A 21,164-nucleotide genomic window follows, 5' to 3' on the forward strand; every position below is an offset into this window, starting at 1 on the left:
CGTCATAGGAATCCTCAAAGCAATTACCATCCAATTTATTTCTAATAACTATTTAACACATAATATCAGAGTTCAGAACAACTGAATGACATAATTACAATATCCAAATTAAAACTTAACACCCCAGAAACATAATAAATTATATATCCTGGTTCACACACCATTCTGTAACCGCTCTTAATCAATTACTCTTCTCCTGAAAAATAGTAAAATAAATTATATCGGACTACAACTAGTCTGCGTAGGAGAATACTATGATTTTGCATATATACTATGTACCAAGTATGCAATGTGTTTGATTAACTTCAGACAGTAAAGCATGATACTAAGCATGGCATAAAGAAGTAAATAACATAAAACTAATTTATTGCATATCATAATTCTACTCACGAAAAGCATATCATGAATCATTATTCAATCGATTAAATAATCATAGGTTTAAATAATTATCTAATCACAAGTTAACATGTTCAAGTACAAAGCTCATAATATTTTGTTTGAGTGATCAGAAGTAAACTTTAATGTTTCTCTTGAACTATCCCGCGGGCACTCGCAGGCCAAGGCAACTGTAACAAAAGAGAACATTCAGGGGTTTATTATGAATTGGTGTGTTATTAACCCGAATGTCTAGCTGAAACTGAAATACTAAGGCAGTGATTGAATGACCGAGAGAACCTCCCAAAGGCTCAAGATAATAAGATGCATCCCTAACTTCTACAAAAGAACGTGGAACTACCGCCTAGGATAAATTTGGTAGTCTGGGTCCCCTAACTCTGAGAACTTGGAACTAACGAGTCATTGCTGCTCAAAGCAAGAAAACATATCTCTGAAGTTGTGTACCACCTACCCTCTCCAAAGTAAGCCTGAATTTGAGTGAATTTCTATCTTATTAATTTGTATTACTCGATTTGTTAGGGTTTTCCCTGATATGGATCCAGTGGTTAAAAGATACTGGAATTCTCCAAAATTTTGAATCATACCACTAGAGTAGTAGTAGATCCCCAACCCTTCATACCTTAAGTAGGTATGTTAACCCAAAACTTTAACCATTTAATTATGCAGACCCACCCAGAGTGCTTCGCTACCTTTAAACAGTCAAGCATGAGTGCCCTGATACCTTTAAACCAGTCAGGCCAGATTATATAAAATTTAAGATTCTCGTGTATGAGCTATACTATTCAAGGGATCCACTCAGAACCCTCAAGTATCAAACTTGGCATCTTAGTTGTCAGCATTAACCCATAAATTGTATTAAGAAAAAAGGTGTAAGCTCCATTCACAGGTTATTTCTAGTATTCACTCGACTTGCTACTTAAGTTCATTTGCTGAAAATAATATTTTCAGTTGCAAATTGATGATGCATGAAATGCGCATCAATCTAACCATTAATTCATGCATATAGGCATCATTTATAGGCTAAGAATCCATACATAGATGCATTTGAGCGTAATTGAGCTACGATTTGAATTTCACTTGAATCAGAGTTGAATTGAGTGAGATATTGCATTTTTAGTGCATGAGCATGAATTTTGAGGCAAATCAAATCAAGATCCGACCCAAACAACCTATTTTGGATCTTGGATTAATTCATAAACATCACAATCCAACCCACACACGATCCAAATCTAATTCATAAAATTTTTCAGAAAACCTCCTTCAAAAGAGGCACCTAGCATTTAATTTTATTTTAAACTCATTTTTGAAATTTTACAAAATTTAGAATAGGTTTAAATATTTTTTTCGAAAACCCTAGGACATTTTTGCCTAGGGATTTGCACCAAAGGCTCATATTCTCACTCCTTCACGTCTCCCTCTTTAGCCACCATGCTCTATCTTCTTCTTCGTCTTGGTTTTACATGAGTTTTCATTGCATTTCCATCTAGCCGCCCCTCTTTCTTCTCAATTTCTTCTTCTTCTTCCATTTCTTCTCATCCTTGTTGTTTGTTGATGCTTCTTTGATGTGTTTTGCAGGTATAGCAGCTTGTGGAGTGCGCCATTCCTTGTTGAGGTGCCATCTTCCCCAACAAGGATCGACCGACTCTACCTCCCTGGTCCTCTTCTCCACTAGAGCTAGGCTCAATCCTCATTCCATCCTTCAGAGCATCTCCACCCTACTTACCGCAGCAAGGTGCAACATCTGGGCATAGTAGCAGCACCATTGATGACCTCTGGATGATTTTCCCTTCTCTTAATCTGCTCTCTTCTACCCCTCCATTCGTCGGACGATCCTCTAAGGTTGATAAAGTTTACAACAAGTCAAAAGGTGAATTCAGAATGAGAGTGCAAATGCATGTGTGGTGAAAAGATGAAATTACCCTTGGCGATCTGGAGAAGACTTTAGAAGTCTGTTTCTAGTTAATTTTAGTTTTTAGTTTGTAATTTAATTAGAATTGTATTGTTTGACTTAGTGTAACATTTTTTATATTAATAAATTGAAGTTTTTAGAATTAATTTGAATATTTTCCGTTCCATGAGGATTCGACCCGTACTTGCCACATTTGTGGAAAGTCAGTTTTTATTAATTTTGGTTTACGGTTTTCTAATTGATTTTATTGAAAATAATGTTTTAAAAATACCACTGCAAAAGTTCAATCAAATTTTGGCGCCGTTGCTGGGGAATGATAATTATATTATATTATTTCTGAAATTTCAGTTTATTAATACTTGTTTAGTTAATTGTTTTTATTTGTTCAAGTTATTAGGATTAACATAGTTAGTAAATATAGGATTCACTGACTGTTTTCCTAGGATTCACTAGAAATATATACCTCAAAGAGGGATTAGACAGGTGGGTTTTAGCGAACATAGTTTGTGATTTCCTATATCTGTTTTTTTGTAATTTAGATTAGATTTTGTTCTTTTATTCTAATAAAATAGTTAGTTAATTTTGACATAGTTTAAATTATTTGCTTGATATTTATCTTTTGCTTTATTTTGTCTAGATTAGTCTAGTTTAGATAGATTGAGGTTTGTTCCATACATCTGGTCTTAGTACCAGTGTATGCAGAGGTGAAGAGCTTTGGGTACTCCATTGCATCCTTTTGTCGATGACCTAGAGAGAATTTTATATTCTCCTCGAAGTTCGAGAGCAATGGGTGACATGAATCCTCCAGCTCCAACTCCTCCCCGCACTCTGAGGGAGTACTTCACTCCCACAGACTACATCCAGGCATCCTGCATTCAGAGACCCGATGTAGGAGCACCTCAATATGAGATTAAGGCCAGTGTCATTCAGATGCTCCCATCCTTGTACGACCTTAATCATGAGGATCCCTAGTGCGTAGATGCACCATTCTGCTAAGATATAATCTTTAAGTATGAAACGGGTCAATCCGCGGCATATTCGTCATTATGTTTATAGACGATATCTTGGTCTACTCAAAGAGCGAGGATCAACATCATGTCCACCTTCGAATTCTTCTGAAAATACTGAGAGATCGGTTGTATCATAAGTTCTTGAAGTATGAGTTATGGTTGGACAACATTGTCTTTTTGGGACATGCCCTCTCTGGTGATGGTGCAGAGGTTGATACCACCAAGGTACAGGCAGCTTTATCTTGGGAGCCACCGAAGAACATGTATGTGATTCGTAAGTTTTTAAGATTGGCAGGATACTATCGAAGATTCATCCATAATTTTGTGATGATTGCAACTCCTATGACTAAATTATTGAGGAAGGGAGATAAGTACGTGTGGACTCTTCAGTATGATGAGAGTTTTCAAGAGCAAAAAAAGAGATTGACTACAACTTCAATTTCGACCTTACTCAGTGGTTCAAGAGGCTTTGTTGTCTATACCAATGTTTTAGATACCAGACTCGATTGTGTGTTGATTCAACATGAGGAGGTAATCGCTTATGCCTCCAGTCAATTGAGGATGCATGAGCATAACTATCTCATTCATGATTTGGAGATCACAACTGTAGTTTTTGCTTTCAAGCTTTGGCATCACTATCTGTATGGTGAGAGATTCGAGGTATTATTGGACCACAAGAGCCTTAAGTATCTATTTTTCCAGAAGGAGTTGAACTTGGAACAAAGAAGATGGTTGGAATTCTTGAAGGCCTGTGATTTCTCTATCACATTCCACCTTGGGAAGGCTAATGTAGTAATAGATGCCTTGCACAGGAAGGCTGCAATATCATGTCTAATTAGTGATGATTGGCAATTATTGAAAAAATTCATCAATTGGTAGCCAATTTTGGGAGATTCGAGGCATATCTTGTGCTCAAATCTACTTGCCCGAATCGAGAGATTTTTTATCAGATTGCTCAGATACAAAAGGCAAGACTAAAATATGAGAGGTTTCTGGCAGCTTCGCGCAAGCCAGGATCTTATTATGTGTGTTCAAATGTCATTTTGTAATAAACAAGTTCAAAATTTCTGACAATGAAAAAATGAGGAATAAATATAAACAAATGGGTAACAAAGACCAGGAATATGCTATTGAAAAAGCATTACAAAAATACAAACAAAATAGACTATTGAAAATGCAAAAATAAAAATAAAAATAAAAATAAAAAATGATGCAAGTGTTCTGTACCCATGTTAATAATATGAGATACACAATAGATAAATAAACTAATTCGATGATAGAGGCATACCAATCATTAGGAAAAGAAAGCGCCAAACACTCACTCGCAAATGATTTAAATAGAGAAAAAAAAAACAAATATGCTATTGAACATCCAAAGATAACTTAAAAACCATGCAATTCCTTCACAATATAACAAACTCATGTCAATTTTTTAGTTATTTATTAATTTATATTGTGTTTAAATAAATAACTGATTCAATCGTTAAATATGCGCTTACTGAAAAAACTCAGCAGCATCGATGATTATAAAAAAGTCATCAGCAAAGTGCAGTCATTGATGAAGTGCCATCGATGAATTGTCCTAGTTGCCAAAAACATTTGTCAAGGGGGTAATATTAGGACCACAAGAAACCCTAGTTTATGCAAAAATAACCCTAAAATGTGAATCATCACATTTATATTGACGATCATTGCATTTAATGCTCACACGAACATTCACAAAAAACTAGGAAAATTCGCAGGCAAGTCATTCCTCAATTTTGAGAATATTCGGAAACTCTACAAATAAGTCAGAACTTCTGCATATACAGAGCAAATTCACAACGACAAAATGAGGTCGAGGACATTCACAAAAATTATTTGTGAATGTCGCCACACATTTGCATATCTCCTTGAGGATTATTTACAGAGATAGATTAGAGTGTGAAGGTCAAGGACATTCACAAAAAATAATATGTGAATGTCATTACACATTTATGGACCTTCTTAAGGAGCAATTACTTAAAAGAGATTTGCACGATAGCTCACGAATGTCCTACTATGTATGTGAAGGTGGAACCTTATTTGCGAAGATCTACTAGAGTGTAAAGGTCGAGGACATTCACAAACATTAATATGCAAATGTCGCTATACATTTGTGGACCTCCTTGAGGATCAGTTACTTAAATGAAATTCACACGGTAACTCATGAATGTTGCCTATATATAAGAATTTTATACAATATTTTTGAAAGTACGCATATTTCAGTTGTTCACAAATTTTGTTGTGCGAACTTCGTGAGATCCTTGAAATCATCGTGCTAATGTACTTTTTAATGAGAGGTTGCAAGATCAGGACAACATACCTATATATATATCGCACGAACTTCAGGATGTTCGCTCGTGTGAAAGGTAAAAAGATCCTAAAAATGTTAGGCATTTGTGAATTTGGCCATGGGGTGAATTTCAGAAATTGTAGGGCATTTCAAAAAAACATATCATTTTCCCAAATAGTATAATCATTTTTCAATAATTCTTTATCTATTTCACACAAGATTTGATATTTTTTCAATTTTAAAAACCCCAACTTAACATAGTTATGTAAGGCATAGATGATAGAACATTGACAAAACAAGAACATCATTCAACCAACTTGAAGCTTATCTTTTTTTATTATAAAGACTAGGTTTCGAAGGCTATGCATGATCAACCATATCAAGGGTTTTATTATAGATAACAGTGTACTCTTAGAGTGTGTGTGCATCCCGTGGAAGAAGGTGCCAGGGCAGCACCTGCCGCAAAATACAAATCAGACCAACCCCCCCCCCCCTCCCTCCCACATTTACCCCCTTTTCCACTGGAGATAAATTCTCATCAGCTTCAATCTTATGGCAAGAGACACAAACCCTAGGTATTGAAGTCACAAGATCGTGCAACTTGAACACCTTAAGCTTACCCATCTAGCCAAGAAAGGCTTTAAGGAAGAAAATGTGTGCTTGATGTTATTTTTCCATGAACAATTCCCCCCAATGTCGTCAGAATTAGCATCGGATCTGAATCGATGTTCAAACAATTCAGAGATTTTGTTGATTCTCTGAACCAAATCGAGCTGAATTCATCAACTTTTCACCATTAGGGAAGGCAGTGGACTGGGGGAAATGGGGCCCCACCCTGCCTGGCCCAGTTTAGACCGGGGATAGAGGACATGAAACAGGGATAAAGGTGGGAATGAAGGTTAAAATCAAAACCCATGCGGGGATGGACTTACGCTTTCCCTTGCCCCCTGCCCCACCCCACCCCACCCCATCCCCGATCTCCATTAGTAAAATGACTAAAATACCTTTAAAGATGGAAGTGGACCAGAGAAAAACGGGGCTCCGGCCCTCACCCCGTTTGGACCGGGGATGGAGGTTAAAATCAAAATCTGTGCAGGGATGAAAGCGGGAGATGGAGGGCAGAATTTTGAGATGAGGCAGGGATGGAGACCTTGTCCCCCCCCCCCCCCAACCCATCCCGCCTCCACCCTGGTCCACTGCCATCCCTATTCACCATCAGATAACATGTCATTAAAAAATAAAATAATAAGAAATATTAGAAACATTTAAACCCCTTAAAATTATTAAAAATAATTAAACCGGACCCTTTTAGAATCACTTTTGGGCCAATACAAATAGGCCCATTCGCAAGATTTTGACAACATTGGTGATCCCCATGCTTAATGCACAAAGAGAAGATATTGCTCTCTCTCTCTCTCTCAATACCTAATTTCTTAAGCAACTTTCACTTGTGATATGGCTACCAGAAGGTAGCAAAAATGCAGAACCAACTATTCTGCATATCAACATTCAATAGATAACTGGATTTTAAGTTAATAGTTTATCTTTAGTGCCATCAAATGGTCCTTTATACAGCTGACTTTATTTCAATGAGGTGACTCGACTACCATGGTGATGCACCGTTATCAGGTAGCCAAAAATTCAATTCCAAGATTGCCATGAAACATCCATGAGAGTGCTATCACTCTCTTGAGAAGTACAAAATCCCATGCAACTCAAAGAGCCACCAAGCCTGAGGCTCTGTAGGAGTGAGCTAGGCTACTAGAGTAGGCTGCACACTTGGCTTTACTGCTCGAGCATCTTGATCCTAGTAAACAGAACCGGTCCTTTCTTCCTTCCGTTGTTTTTACCAATGTAATGACTGATTCAAGGCACCTTCAATTCCTAGTGTTTCTGAAACTGGTCCACACATTGGCAGCAAGGAGTTACCATATCAAGACAGGCAGTAGGCTCCTAGGATAATTTTTGTGGCAGGAATTATCGATCAAGAGTTGAGGAGAGCAACCATGGCATCTTCTGACTCACGACCATCATTGTTTACACTTGGTATGATCTTCTCAGGAGATAAAAACTGCACAAACTCCCTCAGCTCTGAGAAACTGCAGTGCTCACTATATGGGACTTCATACCTGTGGAAAACATTGTATACATTGATCAGCAAGTTGAGAATCAAGTTTATTCTAATAAAACTGATGCATGAGCATTGGGATCTGTGCCCCAAATGCGAGAAGCGGGTGGAGGATCCAAATCTAGAAATCTGAGCCAGAACGAATACCCAAAATATCCAATCCAATTTTGAACTATTTGGGCCAATTCGTGACCCAAGGGTATTTTGGTTATTTTATTCGCATTAATTTTCTGAGATTGTCACACACATCTCAGAAAATACCTTTTGTATCCGATCCGATCCAGGATACATGCCCAAACATATCGAAATCAAAATTGATCCATTTAGGCCAATTTGGGACCCAAGGGTATTTTGGACATTTTGCTTTCACATCATACACTTGGCTTGTGCGCTTGCGAACTGACTTCTGTAGTCGGTTTGCACCAAAAACTACTTTACTTTCACTTAACATTGCACTTATAATTTTTGTTCATGAAGTTAGCTGACATGCACAACAAAGACCAAACACATGAAAGAGTTCAAACGTGGAAAAGAACTCTAACAAACAGCATTTATAAATACAAGAAACAAAGATGGAGAGAATGATGGATTTCAGCACCTAATTATTGTACCCTGCTGCCACCTTCTCCCAGTAGATTTCTTCTTTCCTTTGCCAAATGTCCAACCAGTAGGAGAGAATGCAACTATGAGATTGTAGGTTCCCTGGATGCCTCAGATGAACGGAAAAAAATGAAATTTGTGAGAAGATGACAAAGTAACTCCATATGAAATTTTGAACTGGTGTCTAGGATTTGACTCATGAGACTCGATCCCGGTCACAGAAATCTGCAAGCAAACCTCATTGTGGATATAACTCCTTATGTGTACCAAATTTTCAATCAGTCAGAGATAGACATCCAAGAATAACTACCAAATCAGTTAAAACTTTCAAGAATGCTTGCACTGTCCAAATTTTTTAAAATGACACACTATCAGTGTTTATCTTGGGCTCGTTTGTTTCAAGCAATTTTCATAGGAAATTGCTAAGCTGGCATCCCTTTTTCCTTCCTTTCCCACCATGAGTGAAACAAACATCAAACCATCATGGTGGAAAAGTGCCATGCTGGCACAAGTGAGCCCCAGTTTTTCCCACCACTTACCACTTCTCATGTGCATATCCTTCAATACCTCCCCCCATATGAAAGCATTCTCATGGGAAGGCTGAGCTGGCAGGATTTTTTAGCAATCCATGCCCTTTCCTTTGAAAGGCCCTTCTTTCCATGGGAATAAAACTAACGGGTCCCTAGTTACTTTAAACTAATGCCAAAAAAACATCTTCAGGAGAATACAACTGTTGCACATTTAAAACTATTTGAAAAAAACAACCTATAATGCAAATTATCAGTAACTGCTAATTAATCAAGTTAAAAAATTTGACTATGCCTAAAAATATATATAAGTACTCACAGAGTACTGGTTGGATATATATTTCATCCTCTTAAAGCTTGCAAGCGTCCACATTGGCACCACATGAATCTGAGACTCTAGTTCGTTGGATGTAAACCATTGGAGATCTTCCTTAGGTAATTCCAAGCATTCAAGTAACCGAAGCTTCGCCTCACCAACATAGATCTTTTTACGAAGAATCCGAGCAACTTCCAGGAACAACTTCTCCTTTCCTATATTCAATTAGAGCAGTCATGTACTGGGTTTAGTTGATTTGAGAGGAAGTTACAGGAGTCTGAAACATGGACTAGGAGAAGAATACAGCTTTTAAGTGCTTCTGTTTGACATAGAAAATGATACATAGCATTATCTAGCATAGATTTACCAATGGTATATGTGCCTAATAAAAAAAGGGTTTTTGGATTGAAAGCTTCCGCCTGAATGGCATCTATGACAAACTGAATTACTGCATCCTGCTTTGGGAAGTCATACTGCAGAAGAAAAACTCAGAATGAGCCACCACTTGTTAGGAACTGAAAGGGATATGTACAAATTTCTTTGAAAGAATCACTAGACGATGCTCATTTCATTAATACAAGATATCTTTTAAACATCTTGTGAAAATTCCAATGAAACGAGGCAATTTGTCTTTCCAAACACCAGAATTTACTATAGATACCTGGAAAATGCTTCCTTATAATGAGTTGGAAGAAAAGCTTGGTTACTAAGAGAATAATAAGATTGTTCATTTTGGCATAACTGGAAAAACAGGCCTAGATGCATGTAATTCAATCAATCTTTTCAGAATGAATTGGCTAAGTATGTGATTCCAATGCTTAGTAACGTACCTGTGGATTACAATAGGTGGTATCGAGGATAAGAGTATGGATACAGCATGATTTCAAAATTGAATTGCTTGCCATTTCTTCACAAAACCGGAAATCACCCGTGTGTAATACAGGCTGCAAAAGTCAATCATGAGTTAAATTAAAAACCAAGTCCCCCCAAATACAAATTTTTGGCCATGATTGGTTTTATTATATATTGGGGATCTTCATGAATAAAATAAAACAAATATAAGAGAAAATATAATTTAGGCACTTCATTAAGGTATCAAAGGGTGTAAAAGTCGTAACTGCTGCTGCAGTGTTTGCTGCAGCACTGGTTCTAAAATAGTGTGCAAGTAAATTCCAGCTATTTAACATTCAAATGAAACTTCAGAAGTCATCAACCATGCCACTGTATTGTGTTAGAACGCCATATTCATATCCTTGCAACAACTAGAATTTTCAGTATTCTCAAAAGGGGGATCATATTATGAGAGTTAAAGATGCTTGAATCACCCAAGCAAGCATTTTAGAACACATGATGATCTAAGTCTACATCTTGACCTTATGCAGACTAAGACCTAAGTTCAATTCAATGTTGCAAAGATTCAAGCTGTGCCCGAATTGAGAAACCCAGGATGAACCCCATGGAACTGATCCATTATAGCCGAGTCATCCCCAGTCTGTTGGCCAGTTGTCAAAGTCCACCAGCTTGGCAGCAAGAATAAATATTCAATTCAAATCAGGTGAAATCTTGAACTAATAAAGTTCAAAGCAACTAAGAACTTTAGCCATGATTTTTCTTGGACAGATCTTGGAAACATGCAAAAGGAATGTTAATCTAGTGAAAATTTTGAAAAACAATTGAATAACTGTCACAGATTATACTGCATACTAGTATCTTTTAAGTGATGTTGTGAGGACTCACCTTACCATTAGGTGGTTCAAAAAGGATAATGATAGAACCAGGGCAATGGTTTGCATCCAAGCATGTGACGCTAATGCCCTTTATATGAACTTTTTGGTTAAGGGGCAGTACTTGCAATCTATCCCATGGAACACCAATCTTCATATTCACTAGGCGTGCAGTGATTGAGGAGCAATATATTTTTCCATGAAAAAAGCCTCTTGTGAGGCCTTGATAATCTGCATCAATATTCAAACAACAGACAGGTCACACTAATCAATGTGTTGATGTAAGAGATCTTATGGATCTAGAATTCCACTACAGAAACTAACATTATAAGATACTGTTGACAATTTCCAATGTGCTAATAATAGGTATAAGCTTCAAAACGATAAGCATTATGTACCAAGAATAAGAGCTGACACTAATTGTTTCTAGAAAATTGTTTCCTAACATGCAAAAAACATATTCAGAATTTGATTATTCTCGGGTTATTGTTTAAATCGCCTATCATATTTCCAATGATCAAATCACATTTCAAATGCCCACAGCTTCTATATCAATTTGGACTAGTCTTAGATTACATTATTACAATATGCCATTATAGCTGGTATGACTCTTACAGACATGTATTTGACTGTCGAGAATACAGATTAACAAAATGTATCTCCAATTTTGTCTATATGTTTGTATTTTCTGTTTTATAGACTTAAGTCTCATTAAAGTCACTTGGTTCCTACAAGAAATAACAGGATTAATAGGCTCTTAATCCCACAAAAAGAATAAACAAATAAAAATTAAAAGATAATTCAAAGTTCTTTCTCCTTACATGGTCAACTACCTCTATTACAAGGGCATTCCTGTTGATATGGCCCTCACTTTCAATGTGAACATTTGACCAAAACAGTGGGGCTTGAACCAAATAGATGGGCTATCAATAGTTGGGCTACCAAAGTAGGTTGGGCTAGTGTGAAAGAGAGAGAAAGAGAGGAGAAAGGTGTGAACCTAGCCATATTTTTTTACTCATGTGGTTGGTAGAGTTGAAACATTTATCACATGAGCAACAAGGTTGGTGGAAAATCTGTCTATAAATGGAGAGCAAATGGACCTCAAATGCACCAAGTCAAATTGAGACATGAGTTGAGTTCATTGAGTGTTTTTTAGAGCCTTGTGAGTTGTTTGAGAGTTCAGCATTGTTAAAAGTTTCTTTGAGAGTTTTTCGTGTTAATTCTTGTTCTAATAGTAATCATCATTGTATTGAAATTTAAGCCTTCATTAGAGTGAATTTTCCATTCACTGGACGCTGTTGCTCACAACAAGTGGTATCAGAGCCTTGGTTCCAATCCTAGGCGAAAGGATTTGGTGTCAGGTATTGCCCTCTCTTTTCATTCTTGAAGTTATATTTCACATTTTTCATAATACTTTCTCAATAGCAAAGAAAGCTATTGCTGGAAATTTTGAAATTGAGAAATTCTCAAGAAAGTCTAACGTTGGCTTTTGGCAAGACAAAGTACATGACTTGGTTCAAAAATGGGCAAGATATGGCTCTTAAGAACAGAAGGAAAACTTGTTGATATAAAAGATGAAGATTGGACTCTTCTTGATAAAAGAGCCATCAGCACCATTAGACTTTGTTTGTTGGATGAGGTTTTGTATAATGTGTTGCAAGAAGATACAATGGTTAAGCTATGGCAAAAGTTTGAATCGTTGTATATGACTAACTCATTAACAAATAGACTTTTTTTGAAAAGTAACTCTACACTCTCAAAATGAAAGAGGTAGCTAGGATCCTTGACCACTTGAATGCTTTTAACAAGCTGGTCACTCAATTGTTGAGTATTGGAATACAATTGGAGGAAGAAGACAAAGTTATTCTTCTTCTTCCTTTCTTCCTGAATCATATGAGCACCTGGCTCATCTGTGGAAAAGACACAATCAAGTTGGAAGATGTCACAATTGCCTTTTTAACTGATGCGTTAAGGCAAAAACATGTAGATGATGACTACTGCATTATGTTTGCTTGGAGGACGAAGACAACGAAGAATTGTCAACCAAACAAAACTAATGGAAAGCTTACATCAGCAAATCCTTGTGGACGATCAATGTCATGACATCCTGAAAGAAGAAATGTTACATGCTTTTACTGTCAAAAGTCAAGACACATTCGGCATAATTGCTGAGAGAGGATTGAAGATGAGAAGAATGATGTTGGCACAAGTACAACACAAGCAAATGTCACTAAGGAAGAGAAGCCCGATGACTTGCTTTGCATGACTGTTGTCTGCAGTCAATATGATGATGAGTGGATCCTCGACTTTGATGTTTTGTATCATATGTGCTCAAACAAATACTGGTTTGACACATATGACATATCAAATGGAAGAAATACCCTGATGGGAAATAATGCTTCCTGTCAAGTTGCTGGAATTGGCACCATCAAACTCAAAATGTTTGGCGATTGTATTAGAACATTATCGCAAGTCAGACATTGATGCAGAGTAGGTCCGGAACGTCCCAAACGTCATAGACCCAACAGCAGCATGAAGAATGCTCCGGGTCCCATCCGGGTCCCAGGCCGGACCCGAGACCCGGATCCAACTAAAGTCTTTAAATACCCATCCTAGGGTTGCATGAAAGGGGAGATGGATTTTCTGCAGCAGCCTTCACTTTCTTTCCGTTTCTTTATTTTACTTTTCTCTGTCACGACAGTTTTGGCAGCAGTCCTTTATTTCTTTTTGTCATTGCTTCCTTTCTTTCCTATTGTTTATTATTTCCATTGTTTCTTTTCAGTTTCATGTCAGTCTTTGCAGTCTTTCTTCACTTTGCTTTCTGGTATTCCAGCCACAAGTTTCAGTTTTACTTATTACCTGTCATATTCATTGTAGCCTTTACCGATTTCATAATACAGTAGTGCTCGGATCGATTGATCTGATTTTCTGGTTTCACGTTTCCTGTGAATACTCGTGGCTGCTCGATTGGCTGTGTTGGAAGACCAACATCACGTCAACCCCTCGCTGCGTTGGATCGTGCCCCTACTTGCTGCACCCAAGTGCATCCCAGAACCCAATCTCCCACTAGAGTCGTGATTCTCACCCTCTGCACCGGGGTGCCTCGCTGGAGTCCGATCTCCTCACTGCAGCACGTCAGCACCCATTAACGTGGGTTGTGTGCTAATCGAGTAGCATCAACGCCAGCCCCATTAGTGTATCAGCGCCGCCCCCTTTGCTGCACCGAAAGTGTGTCCAGTACCCATTACGTGAAGGTCGACCTCAAATTTCCCCTCCACTTCATCAGACATGTACCTGATCTCAAGAATAATTTAATCAGCCGTGGAATGCTAGATGACCTTGGATGTTGCACTTCAGTTAAAGGTGGAGTCATGAAAGTGACGAAAGGTGCCATGACTGTCATGAAAGGAGAAAAAGTAGGTAACTTGTACCTATTGTGCAGTCACACTGTTATTGGAGACAATGCAGTGGCAAGCGATGATCATCAGAACATGGCTCAAATATGGCACAAAAGTCTTGGCCATATGAGTGAATGTGGCATAATAGAAATGTCGAAGCAAGGACTCCTTAAATTAGTCGGAAGCTGCAAGTTGGAGTTTTGTGAAGATTGTATTTGTGGAAAGCAATGCAAGGTGAGATTCTCAATCGGCTCTCATGACACAAAGGCTATTGTAGAGTACTTCCATACTAATGTATGGGGTCCTGCAAAAGTTCTGGAGATGGAGCAAATCATTTTGTCTTCCTTATAGATGACTTTTCGAGAAAGGTGTGGATTTATACCTTGAAGCAAAAGTTTGATGTTCTCCAAAAATTTAAAGATTTCAAAGCCATGATTGAAAACCAAATAGGATAAAAAATCAAAGTTCTGCATTCAGACAATGGTAGAGAGTACATGTCTTATGATTTCAAGAGCTTTTGTAGAACAAATGGGTATAGTAAGGCACTATATTGTACCAGGCAATCCTCAACAAAATGGTGTTGTATAGCGAATGAACAGAACACTGTTAGAGAATGCACAATGCATGCTGAATCATGCAAGACTTGACAAGGAGTTCTGGGCAGAAGCAGTAAACATGACTTGTTACTTGGTGAATCGGTCTCCGTATATACCATTGAATGCTATGACACCTGAAAAAGTCTAGACAGGTAAACCATTAGACTATTCCAATCTCAAAATTTTTGGATGCACTGCATATTCTTTGATTCCAAGAAATCAAAGATCAAAGCCTTGACTCAAGAAAATGCATCATGCTTAGATATGATCAGGGGTTAAAGAGTATAGACTATGGGAAATCAATGATCAAAAATTAAGAATCAATCGAGATGTTGCATTTGATGAAAATGATATGCCCATGGTCTAAAAGAAAACTGTTGATGATAAGGTTAGTTCAGAAGTAGAATATGAACTGCCTAATAAACCTCAAAATTCTATCAATGACAACAATGATGATGACTCTGAAGCAGGTGGAGTTGTTAAAGAAGAAAGTCAGTCACAAATTTTGACTGACTAGATCCAGCCTACAGCTCCTGTAACATTGAGGCGATTTCAACGAATTAGAAGAGCACCAAAGAAGTTTAATGACATGGTTGTTTTTTCTCTTGTGATTGAGAAAAGCAAGCCTAGCTCATTGCAAGAAGCTAAGGCTGATAAACATAGTCACAAATAGGAGTTGGTTATGCGTGAAGAGAAGGAGTCCCTTAAAAAGAATCAAACATGGGATCTTGTCCCACTATCACATTTTAAATTATCAATGCATCCAATTACCTTCTTTAGCATCACATTTTGAATTATCAATAGAAAAGTGCCTTAGAACAGAAATTGAGATGTTGGAGATGAAAAAGGTCCCTTATGCAAATGAAGTAGGGAGCTTGATGTATGCAATGATATGGACTCGGCCAGACATTTCACATGTTGTGAGTGTCATCAGTAGATACATTGCCAATCCAGGAAAAGAACATTGGTTAGTTGTCAAGTGGATCCATCGATACCTAAAAGGTACAAAAAAAAAATTGAATATTGTTTGAAGACAATGATGATGAAAAACTTCTAGCAAATTTGATTAGATATGTTGGTTCTGATTTTGTTGGAGATTTAGATAAAAGGAGGTGAACAACTGGTTATGTGTTCACACTTGCAAATGGAGCAATCAGCTGGAACTAAATAGATGGGCTATCAATAGTTGGGCTACCAAAGTAGGTTGGGCTAGTGTGAAAGGGAGAGAAAGAGAGAGAGGAAGAAAAGTGTGAACCTAGCCATATTTTTTTACTCATGCGGTTGGTAGAGTTGAAACATTTATCACATGAGCAACTAGAGAGCTACGGTTGGTAGGAAATCTCTCTATAAATAGAGAGCAAATGGACCCTCATATGCACCAAGTCGGAGTGACACATGAGTTGAGTTCCTTGAGTGTTTTTAAGGGACTTGTGAGTTGTTTGAGAGTTCAGCATTGTTAAAAATTTATTTGAGAGTTTTTCTTGTTTTAGCTGTAATCTTCATCGTCGTATTGAAGTTTAAGCCTTCATTAGAGTGAATTTTCTATATACTGCTCGCCGCTACGGACAACAATTCCAGCATAATTTGCAGGAGTGAGCCGCTAAATTGAAGTATCTACTTAATCAGAGCAGTTTACTAGTTGATTCAGACTAATGTTAATTGTGAAATCATAGAGGGTCAATTGCTTGTGCCCACATGCCTGGGTTGGACAGGGAATGCAATCGTACATATTTCCAAAAGTTCCCATAATAAGCAGAGGAAGCATCTGTTTTCTCATAAAGATTTTAAATACAAATGACAAATCAAAAAAATCACTGGGATAAGATATGTCACATAAGCAGATGCAGGTGTCGGTGTCGGTATGACATGACAATTTCAAAAAAAACTTGGGTGCAGGGGTGCAGATTATATGTGTGTATGTGTGTCCATATGTAAGTGTGGATATGTATGTTTGTACGTATTTATGTATATAATATAGACAAAACTGAACTTTGTTAGGGCTAACCAAATCCAGATTCAGACATAAATGGACCTCGATGCAGCTGACCGCACCTGACACTGTGGAAACTGTGTCCAAGTGTCGCACCCACACCGACACAGTTGTGACACAGGTGCATTGCCCTTTTGGAAGTGTCCATGTTACATAGCGGATAAGTTTATCTTTATGACATAACAATATGCTTTAGGAAATTAAACATGCAGTATATCAATTATATATGAATGTGTACTAAATAAAGAAAACATCAACTGCATCATTGTCTTTAAAACATGGTTGAGGAAAGAATAAAGAACATCAGATAAACTTACGGTCAGTATGAAAATGGGTAAGAAACCAATCAGAACAATCCCCTCTTAAATAACAGAAGGCATCCTGCAAAATGTGTTGCATAAAATCATAGTAAGGAAAACATTATCTCCTTTTTAATGAAAGCAAACATGCAAAAGCTAAGCATCAAAATCGGAGCATGAAAACAAGTGTAGAAAAGACAAAGCTGCAAACCATTTCGGTATACATTAAGTGATAAAATCATCTATGTGGAATAGGTCAGCTAGCCCGAACTAGTTCCACAAGCACATTTGAGGAAAAAAGAAAAAAGAATCTGACATGTATTTAAGCAGATGGCTGAATATAGGCAAACAATATGCAACTGAAACTGTCCAAAATAATCTAGCTGAATTACCCATCCATATGAACAAAGCAACAAACCAAGAAACCTATGATTTTATTAACTAATGAGTTCAATGGTATTTCAACAATGAGAGGAGTTGATACCACTCGAAATGGTGTTCCAGGTATGCAGGCCCATGGAGGTGTATCTTTCAGCTTGGCATGTCCAAATTTATTAACCTTACTACGCCTTTTATCGTTGGAACTTGTATTAACCGTTTGAATCTTTTGCTTTGATGCACGCGAACTAGGTTCTTGCTTTTTGTGAACGTTTGTTGAAGCTAGAAAAAACTCAGTAATCAACTTATTCCCCGATACACTGACCTGCTTCTCTTCTGTAAAATGTGAAGGTTCTCTCTTAGCATCAAGATCAGGAATACTTTTTCTCCTCAACTCATTGAGTGCATTCATAATCTTTCTCCTTGGGCCCAGAGCTGTTATGCCTAAACTTAGCATATCCTGTTCAATGGTAGAACACAAAATTCAATTTATAGAAGGAAACAAAAAGGTGGCAAAATGATATGGGCATGCACAGGCACAAAATAGTGTATGTGTATCTGAATCTTGCTCACTGATTTTGACATCAAGACATGGCATCCCAATCAGCTGTAGTCTGAAGAGAGTCACAGAAAATTGGTAGCATGTCCCAAGTCTCAGTAACTCTCAACTTGGATGTAGGCTTAGTCCAGCCAAGTGGACCAAAGCTTAATTTGATAGCTGGATCATAACAGAATGTCTACATCTTTCAGTCATGCAAGTCAAACCTTTTCGGTTAACGACTGGAGTGTTCCCCAATCTATCTCCTCCCTTATAAATGCTTCTCCATATCTAGACAGATCTAAAGATTGAAGCCACTCAAGGACAGGGTTGACATCAATGACATGATGATTGGAATTCTCCCCTCTACAATTCTTTTCGTTTATTACCTACAAGAAAATAAAGAAAAGTAGGTTATCAAATACGACAGTAAGTAAACATAACACATAATTTGAAGACATGATTCTCAGATCGTCAACCATATTTCATCAGGCTGGATCTATAAGCTTGTGCTGTTGAAAATTTATAGTCTGTCTATATTTCAAATTTATTCTCTGACAAAGCTTTCTCCTAAATTCCTCAAATTAACAAACACGTTTGAGTAAAAGCAAATAATAAATTTGTCTTTCGCATATTATTTGGTGATTCAATTTTTTTTCTTTACAACACTGTTTGAGAAAAAAAACCCATCTTTGCTTCATGGGTTCGATAATGCACTAATCATTTAAGAGAGAAACACATTATAGTCCCCTTTTCCAGTATCTATACCACCATTCTGGCAAATGCAATCCCCCAGAAATTGTAGCATTTTCTTTCAGGTCGTCTAGAAATTTAGATCGTATCCACATACACAGAAGGTCTAAATTGTCATGGGTGAAACTCATCCAAACTCAGTAACCATGCATTCCAACATTTGCAGTTGAGCAAAATGATGAACATAATTCAAACAAGTCTGCAAAAAGACCCTATCAACTCAAAAATTTACAGTCAACCAGCGCATCCACGCTCAGTCAAACTGGTCACGTCAGTTTTTCATGTTTTGGTTTCAAATCACAATGAACTGCACCTAATTGGAAATTGCCTCCCATTCAGTTCAGAAATTTCTTTGTTCCGTTCTATATATGAACAAACACTGGATTGCAAAATAAACAAACACAGCATTGCAAGACAGACCCATAAACAACCACAACAAGAATGTTAAAATAAGATGATCAATGATATACGTATATACGTTTTCTAGTTTCAAAATTGAACAATGAATCACATTAAGAACAAAAATGAAAAAGCAAAAAGTGAAGAAAACATCACCTCTGGGGCCTCTCCCTTCTCAATACACTCATTCGAATGAACCGAACGCAACAAGTCGCTTAATCCAGTTATGTCTTCCCCACATATGGGGCATTCAATCTTCCCCTCCAATTCGAATCCCATGGATATCCTTTCCTCTTTATCCCTCTCCCGATCCTGCACGTCGGCGGCCGCACTTTCCACCGTCCCCATCATTTCTCTGTTCTCTTCAGACAAGCTCACCGGATTTGCATCCTCCAACAAACCACTCCCCTCATCTTCCTCAATGCAGAGATGAATCAGAGCGTTCATCTGCGTCCCGGGAATGAAATCCCCAGACGCAATTTCTTCCGAGCATCCGCCACTAGAACCAGAAGCCAAGAATTTAGGTTCTCTTGGATGAATCACGTCACTGGTCCCAACTGAGAGCTTCTGCTTCTTCGGCAGCCGATCTGTTTTGGGTTTTCTCCTCGGGATCTTCGTGGGCGCCCCGCAGGAAGCAAGAATGAGCTTTTGGGTGACCGAAACGGCGCCGATCGGGTTCTGGAAGTCGTCATCGTCGTCGTCCCCGAACGCTAGGCCCATTGCTACAGTTTTCTCGAATCTGGGTGCCCTAGATTTCGTGGGTACCCCTGATTTTGAGGGCATATCGTTGATGGCATATTGGCATGCCCTGCATTTCTAGGGCTTCTGGTTGGGGGTGCACAGAGCGAACTTTGTAGCCATTTCAAATTTGAAAAGATGGCAGGCCTCGGGCAATGTATGTATATGGGTATGGAAGGCTCGGGTATGGGTCGGTCCATGATTGAACCGAAATTGGATCTTAATGTTCAATAGAATACTGTCCATTTTCGGATCTAAAACCTGAATTGGGTCTCACATCGGAATCCAACGCCATGTTCTGGTCTTAATCGTAATAATAAATATTGCTGACATTTTGAAAATATCACGATTTTATTGTTGCATTTGGGATGATACTATCCAAAAATGTGATATTTTTAAAACTAAAAATGATTGTATTGTTCTTGTGTGCTTTTACCAATTTCACAAAATGTTTCACATATCCAAAATCATCAATTCTCAACTTTTTTAGGATATTTTTGCCTTTCGCACATGTGAACTTGTTGAATGATCCAAATCCCAAAGCTTAGTTGGTACTATTGGGTCAAATATACCGAAATGACTTGGATCCCGTTGGACCCGTGGATTCCCTCATCTTATTATTCTCTACTATCATTCCTTTTAACAACTTTGGAACTTTAACAATATCATCTTGTAAAAAAAAAACCATCTTCATCATCATCAACCATCACAATCAAAATCAATCATGATTAGTGGAATGGTATTAATAGAAAAAAAATTAAAAAAAAAGGAAAAAACCAATAAGTTGAAACACTCTAAATACAAAAGGCCAAGAAAAAAATGTTGTAATTATACCTATGGGCCAATGTTGTCAGTATCAGTATCAGAAATTAATACGGTTCACCCTTGAATAAGATATTTTTTAATAAATATAAAAAATACTTACATTTTTTTTTATTATTTTAATGGTTTAACACTGTTATGTTTTGATTGACACGTAATATTTTTTAATTATTTTTTGGTCGATTCAGAACAATTCACTTGAGTATCAATATAGGTTGATTCACCTGAATCGTTGGCCAAACGATATAGGGCCAATACAGATACTAACAACATTGCCTATGTGGACTCATTTTTAATAGCTTTTAGTTCATATACGAGTCATAAATATT

At 37.6% G+C, this 21,164-nt stretch overlaps 1 protein-coding gene across 1 annotated transcript; it reads right to left on the reverse strand.

The window, feature by feature from the left end:
• Positions 1 to 7,160: 7,160 nt before the first annotated feature.
• LOC149831397 (sterile alpha motif (SAM) domain-containing protein) lies at positions 7,161 to 19,998 on the reverse strand. Its single transcript, XM_090012048.1, has 10 exons — positions 19,432 to 19,998; positions 18,351 to 18,512; positions 17,692 to 18,045; positions 17,226 to 17,289; positions 10,938 to 11,155; positions 10,031 to 10,144; positions 9,568 to 9,673; positions 9,204 to 9,415; positions 8,356 to 8,459; positions 7,161 to 7,758 (listed from the first exon to the last, which is right to left on the reverse strand). The coding sequence occupies exons 1-10, from the start codon at positions 19,993 to 19,995 to the stop codon at positions 7,614 to 7,616; spliced, it is 2,043 nt and encodes a 680-aa protein (XP_089868174.1). The 5' UTR covers positions 19,996 to 19,998; the 3' UTR covers positions 7,161 to 7,613.
• Positions 19,999 to 21,164: the final 1,166 nt, after the last annotated feature.

Source organism: Nuphar pumila, chromosome 7 (genome assembly GCF_984573655.1).
Source record: "Nuphar pumila chromosome 7, dmNupPumi1.hap1.1, whole genome shotgun sequence".
Lineage (NCBI taxonomy): Eukaryota > Viridiplantae > Streptophyta > Magnoliopsida > Nymphaeales > Nymphaeaceae > Nuphar > Nuphar pumila.

Coding starts and splice junctions, on each gene's coding strand:
- LOC149831397 (XM_090012048.1), bottom strand. CDS start 19,995: ATGGGCCTAGCGTTCGGGGACGACGACGATGACGACTTCCAGAACCCG. Junction 18,513..19,431: donor AGAAGGGAGAGGCCCCAGAG/GTGATGTTTTCT, acceptor ATTTTCTTGTAG/GTAATAAACGAAAAGAATTG. Junction 9,416..9,567: donor ATTAGGCACATATACCATTG/GTAAATCTATGC, acceptor AATTGAATATAG/GAAAGGAGAAGTTGTTCCTG.